At 36.0% G+C, this 6,712-nt stretch overlaps 1 protein-coding gene across 1 annotated transcript; it reads left to right on the forward strand.

Moving 5' to 3' along the window:
• The first annotated feature begins 3,505 nt into the window (after nt 1-3,505).
• Nucleotides 3,506-6,217, forward strand: LOC113305757. Its single transcript, XM_026554760.1, has 5 exons — nt 3,506-3,527; nt 4,246-4,415; nt 4,626-5,038; nt 5,111-5,354; nt 5,492-6,217. Exons 1-5 carry the CDS (start codon nt 3,506-3,508, stop codon nt 6,215-6,217), a joined length of 1,575 nt encoding a protein of 524 aa, XP_026410545.1.
• The last annotated feature ends 495 nt before the right edge of the window (nt 6,218-6,712 follow it).

Genomic DNA, 6,712 nt, shown 5'->3' on the forward strand with positions numbered 1-6,712 from the left:
TAATAGACGATGTTTTGTGCCTAGGGAAAAACTTATTGAAAAAGGCAGATGTAAGTTGTTCATATGTCTCAATTGACTCGGAGTCCAAACTATACACCACGACTTGGCCTTATCTTTCAGGGAAAATGGGAATAACCTAAGTTTCAAAGCATCATCATCTAAGCCTCTAATTCTTAGAGTACTACAAATTTCCTCAAAATCCCTAACATGGTAATAAGGGTTTTCATTTTCTTTCCCTAAAAATTGGGAGCATCTGTAAGGTCCCAGGTTTCAGTTCATAGGGTGCCTCCGTTTCAGCTAACTTAATACACGAAGGACGGGTAGTCCTAGTTGGATTCAACAAAGCTTTCAAAGTTGCCATTTCTGGCGCTATCGGAGCAACAGGATTCTCTCCTCAGTCAAAGAACGTTCAAAAACAGACTCTTCAAAAGCCGGACTTTCTAGATTAAGGTAATCGAGACGCTTCAAACTACTAGGTTTCTCTTTAACAAATCTACCTAGTGCGTCTCTTTTACGTTCAGGCATACAATAGAATTTTCTAAATTGGAAGGGTAAGCAAACACAGATCAAGGCCGACTCAACCAAATCAAACCTATTGATTTCTAGCAAACAAAAAGCATGATGGCTCCACTTAGATTGTTTATAGACCAGCTTCTAATCCTTCGAACGGGAATTCGTTACAATTTAAGCAAATCCCTCTGGAATCAATCCGAGTTAACGTAAGTTGAATAGAGGCTAGGGAAGCTCGGTGGAGCTTTGATACCCAAGGCCTCACCGGTACAAGGCGGCGCAGTCACGCATTCAACTTACAGAAACCGTCAAGAACTTCGAATTATGCTTAAAAGAGTAACCAATATTTTTTGAATGACTTTCCTGTTAAGCTCGTTACCCTATCGGTCTCGTTCTAGTAAAAATTTTAGGCTTAGGTTCGCGTAGGTTACGTGTTCCTAAAGCGGGCAAGAAGAGAACGGTGATGAAATCCGAACCCTTATCTTGTATGGCCAGGCCTTGCCCTCTACTAGAAAAATAAATGTCCGTATTCAGTCCTCAACATATATGCATACGAAGGAGTCCAGTAACTCGCTGACAGGGGATTCGCGAGTGTTTAGAATCTTACCTCCCATTCCAGACGGGGGATGAATCGGTTGTAGTCGACTCGGGCCACTGACTCCGATGTCTACTGTATGAACCCAAGGTTCAGAGACAATATCGTAATTGTCCTCCTTCTCTGCAAACAGTTTATATTTAAAGTACCCTTCCGTAGGGTAGTAAAAAAAAATAATGTCCCAAAGTCCAAAAGTCCAAAAAAATAAAGAAAAATTACAAAAATAATAAACCTTAATACAGTTTTTTTTTTTAATAAAATAAACAAACCCTAAACTAAAATTGTCTAAAATAAAATTGTCTTCTTTTCTGTTCTTTTTGCTTTAATCTTTAGCTCCAAGTCTTTATGAAATCACCAAACTCCTTGGCCCAATTTTCTTTATGATCCAGAACCTGTAGACACAAGATAAATACCCAAAAACATAAAAAAGGACAAAAATAATAATAAAATAAATCTAAAACCCTAAAAACAAGTCCGCTTCGGCGGCGCCAAAAATTGATGTGATTTGTTGATAGTGATAAAAGTGGTTCGATTCTCAGACTTGTGAAGGATATTAATTAGACTTAAATTCTAATATTAAAATAGAAAATTCACTAAAAATTATAGCAAACTCAATCAAAGATGATATCAATACTAAAAGAAACACTGAGGCTAAAATTCCACTATTTTCCAAGTTCAAAGTGATTAAACCAATACTTATATTTATGCAATTTTCTTGTTTAATTTGATTCTAAAATATTGCAACAAGTAGATTTTCAAAAGTAATAATTGTAAATACCAAGTATGAAGCATCAAAAGTCTTATAACTAAGCATACTCCATCAAAATAGATCATAATCACTCAAATAAAAATCATATTCAATAATAGTTCAAGGCAAATAATCATATAATTGTTGCAAATAAAAATATAAAATAGAATATACCACTTTTTGTTGGAAAAATAGCTTCCTCTATCGCCTCAGCAATGGGGTTTAGTTCCTCATATTAATCATGATCTCAAAATATGTGTTGTTGCTCAAAAGATGATTAAAAGAGTGAAAAGTAATAACACAGACTGCTTGCAACAGTGTATTGGTGTTGCAAAACAGCTGTTACAATGGAACTGTTATAGAAAAACTGTTGCTTTGTCGCTGATTTTAAGACCCTAGAATACGACTGCCCTGCGCAGCTTAATGTTCTTCAGCTGTTAAACAACGACACTGTTCTGCGACTGTTTCCCGTGCGTCAATGTTCTTCGCCTTCTTCTTCTTCAGCAGCAGCAGCAACATAAACAGAGTTTGGTAAAGCTCTGATTTCTTCTTCTCTGGCTTTCCTTAGGTTCCCAAACTCTCGACACCTCTTCTATATGACCCAAGACATCTATTTATATCAAAACTACCGATTAAATCTCTCCCAAATCTTCTAAAATCTCTTTCCTTCTCTTCACGGCCAAGTTGCGGCAATTTCTTGTTTTAGAATTTCTACGCGTTTCTGAGCTTTCCTTTTTATTCTAAACTCTTCCTTAGATAGATACAAATCTTTGGGAAGGTTTACAGCGCTTTAATCTCTCTAAAATTCCCTAAAACAGGTCACATATGTGACTTTCCATATTTTCTGTTGTGAGAAAAATCCGTCGATTGAGCCCAGTCTAATCGATTTAAACACCCATATCAGATTCCTAGACCCATAAGGAGTCTATCCTATGAAAATCAGAGGTTTAATCGACCTCAAACTCCTCCAAATCACGATTGCCAAAACTTTTCTTCACTGCACTATTTTCCCGCCAAAACCTGGTTTTTTGAAATGTTGAAGATGGTTGCCCCTTATCCAGAGTAGGGGTGCGATTAGCAACTGCCTGGAAATGGTATGTCCCTTAGTAATTAGGTTACCCCTTATCCAAAGTGAGAGTCCGAATAGCAAATGTCCTCCGGGTGCTTTCCAACAACTTTTTGAGCCAATTTTTTCCAAAAATGTTTATTGGCCAAAAATACCTACAAATAAATAAAACACCATAATAAGTACAAAAATGAGCCCTAACAATATATAGAATCGAGACAAATCGGACACAAAACTGTGTCTATCATATACGGGTTTTCATTCTCTATTCCTCTAAATTTTCGAAACATGCCAAATGTCCCAGGTTTAATATAAAACTTAACGGTAATGGCTGGTAACACAACCCCAGGTTCACGTATCACTCTAGACGGGTTCAAACGGTCCCTAAGGGTTTTGGTTGGCGGCGGGGCTTCACCATCATTTTCATTAACCATTTCGACAAAAATAAAAGTACTATCTAGATCCGTGTAACGGGTCGGACTCAAATTAAAAAGGTCGTTTTCCACAAGTCTATCTCCTACCCGTTTCCAACGGCGCATACACAAGCAAGAATACCAGGGTTCGACAAGAAATTGTGCACATGCAAATGCCGGGGTTCACTAATTCAGGTAAGCTTGGGTTACCTACAGCAAAATATACCTACAGTCAAAGACTGGTCACAGGTACAGGGGTGAGGTTTGCAGTGTTTCGGGTGATAACGCCCAGAGGGTTTACCGTACTAAACCACGTGTGTTCCTAACATCGGTGTCAGACGAAATGCAATTGGTGTGTGCGTGTTTTTTAAAAAAAATAAAAAAAAATAAAAGAAAATAAAGAAAATATATTTACAAAAGAAAATAAAACCTAAATAAAAGTTGGGTTTTACTACTTACCTCTTTTGGTAGGCAATTCCACAATAAATGTAGAAATTACCTGCACAACAAAAACAAGAATATATCCAAGTAAAATCAAAGAGAATAAAAATAAAAGAATAATAAAAATAAAGAATAAAATAAAATAAAAATAAAAATCTAAACCTAATCCTAAAGGCAAGTCCGCGTCGGCGGCGCCAAAAACTGATAGGATTCTGAAAGAACCCTATATGTGATAATCGCAATCGCACGGCGTCTAACTAGTAGACAATAGCAAGTACAGGTCGTTCCCACGAGGAATTTGAAATACTCTACCAACTAATACCAAAAACTAAGTTATCAACAATATGATGTTTTTGAGAGTTTTCATAAATTCCGACAAAATGAAATAATAAATAACTATAAAAATAAACAAAATGAAATAATTATAGGCCTTTAAGTCTTCTTGGTAGTGCTTATAAAATTCTTTTTAAAGTGTTGGCTAATAGATTGAAGAAGGTGATGCATAAATTAGTTTCTGAATTTCAGGGTACATTTATAAAAGGTAAACAGATTCTTGATGGTGCTCTTATTGCTGGTGAATGTGTGGATAGTAGGCTGAATTCTAAGAAACCTGGTATTCTGTGCAAAGTTGATATGGAGAAGGTATTTGATAATGTCAGATGGAGTACACTGCTGAGAATTCTAGAGAAGCATGGTTTTGGGAGGAGGTGTCTTTCTTGGATAAAATGGTGTGTGTCTACTTCTCATATTTCAGTGTTGGTGAATGGGGCATTTACTGAAAATTTTAAGCCTTGAAAAGGGTTAAGACAAAGAGATTCTCTTTCTCCATTTTTGTTTCTGCTGGTTATGGAGATTCTTTCAAAGTTGGTAGATGATGCTGTGTTGAGAAAGAAAATTACAGGTTTTCAGGTGGAAGATGAAGAAACTGTTATTTCTCATTTGCAGTTTGCAGATGATACATTACTCTTTGTTGATGCTAATGTGGAGGATGTTAGAAGATTGTTGATTATTCTTACTTCTTTTGAGTTATTGAAAATTATGAAACTGAAGTTGGAGAAGAGTTCCATGATAAGTGTAGGTGCTGATGAATTTATTGGTGATCTAGCTTTGGAGTTGGGTTGTAAGGTGGAGAAATTACCATTTAAATACTTAGGATTACCTATTGGTGCTACAACAAGATGCACAAGTGTTTGGGAGGAGGTTATCAAAAGAATGGAAGTAAAGTTGGTTACATGGAAGAAAAGATTTCTTTCAAAAGCTGGAAGGTGAGTACTGATTAGAAGCTGTCTTTCAAGTCTCCCTGTGTATTTTCTGTCACTTATTCATATGCCTGTTAGTGTAGAGAAGAAGCTTAACAAGTTGATGAGGAATTTCTTGTGGGATTCTACTGAAGAGAGAATAAGAATGTTTTGGGTATCATGGCTTAAGATTTGTAAACCAAAACATTTAGGTGGTTTGGGCATTCAGAACTTAAGATGTACAAGCAAAGCTTTAAAAGCTAAATGGGTTTGGAGATATGTAAATGAGAAGAGAGATTTATGGAGAAGAATAGTTCAACAGAAGATGAAGAATGGTGTTGAAGTGGGTTTGCCTTCTGATGATTGTACAACAATTGGTAAAAGCAATTGAAAACGCATTTTGAAATCTGGTTCTTTTTTGGAGAAACATGTTAAGGTTAAGCTGAATAATGGCAAGGTTGTAAGATTCTGGATTGACAGTTGGTCTTCTTTGGCCCACTGAAGAACAGATATCCAACTATTTTTAAGGCACTCAGCAATAAGAATGCTTCTCTTTTGGATATGATTGAGAATGGGAGGTTGAAATGTCAGACTAGAAGAAGATTATACCAGAATGAACAATTTGAATGGGATATGTTGTGTAATGATCTTGGTCATGTTCATGGATTGAATGAAGAAGAATATGTGGTGGAGGTCATGGAAGATTTTTCAGTTAAGAAGTGCTATGAGTTATTAGTTCAAGATGATACTAGATGGGACTTTAACAGGTTTTTATGGAAACAAGGTATACCACCTAAGGTAAGTTTCATGCTCTGGGCTACATTTCATGATTCTCTACCTACTCTTTCAATGCTCAAGCACAAAGGGCTGGATATTGAAAACACCTTGTGTCTTTTCTGTAAGAGGGACGAGGAATGTGCATACCATTTTTTTGTTGGATGCTCTTTAACCCATGAAGTTTGGTGTCATTTCATTAAGGCATTTAAACTATCCTGGGTTGCTCCTATTTCAGTGAAGAATTTATTTCTAGCTTGGAATTTGAACAACCTCCATGACAGATGTAAAAGGATATGGTGGAAGGTGATTTATGCAGTGTGTTGGCAACTGTGGACTGAGAGAAACAGAAGAAATAATGGAGGCAGAGTTATGACAGTGGAGGAGGTCTTAATGTTGGTTAAGCAGAATATTGTGCTTGGGTGTTCTTAGAAATATGTGTTTGATCATGTTAGTGTAAACCAAGTTTTGTTTCAGTGGGAGACTTTTATTCATATGTGATGTTATGAACAACTCAATCCCTTGTACTCTTCCTTTTCTTTCTTAATATAACCATTACAATCCAAAAAAAATAAATAAACAAAATGAGAGTGGGTTATTAGGGTTTTCGATTTCCACCAATGTAATCATATAAACTCTACTAATCTCTATTTATTACTCAAGACAAATTTCGAAATCAATCTCATGTCTCAGAAGATGATATATTAAGTTCTGAAATATAGTTTCTCCGCTGTAACTTCCTTCGCTTTATGGGTAGTGATTATAAAGCATTACCTATCAATCCTAAAGCATATCACGTCAAGGGATTTAACCAAAGCACGAAATATAAATTGAAAAGCATAAATAATCAAGAAAACCACATAAACAGTTAATCACCAAGCTATATGAAGAGAAATTACTAGTCAATGAATTATTATTACAGATATC

The sequence above is a fragment of the Papaver somniferum genome, chromosome 8 (assembly GCF_003573695.1).
Source record: "Papaver somniferum cultivar HN1 chromosome 8, ASM357369v1, whole genome shotgun sequence".
In the NCBI taxonomy this organism is placed as follows: Eukaryota; Viridiplantae; Streptophyta; class Magnoliopsida; order Ranunculales; family Papaveraceae; genus Papaver; species Papaver somniferum.

Bases quoted from the DNA above. Each gene is read 5' to 3' on its own strand.
- LOC113305757 (XM_026554760.1), top strand. From the start codon at position 3,506: ATGCCGGGGTTCACTAATTCAG. The intron at 4,416-4,625 runs GTATTTGATAAT...CTGGTTATGGAG, and splicing joins GCAAAGTTGATATGGAGAAG to ATTCTTTCAAAGTTGGTAGA. The intron at 5,039-5,110 runs GTGAGTACTGAT...TATGCCTGTTAG, and splicing joins TTTCTTTCAAAAGCTGGAAG to TGTAGAGAAGAAGCTTAACA.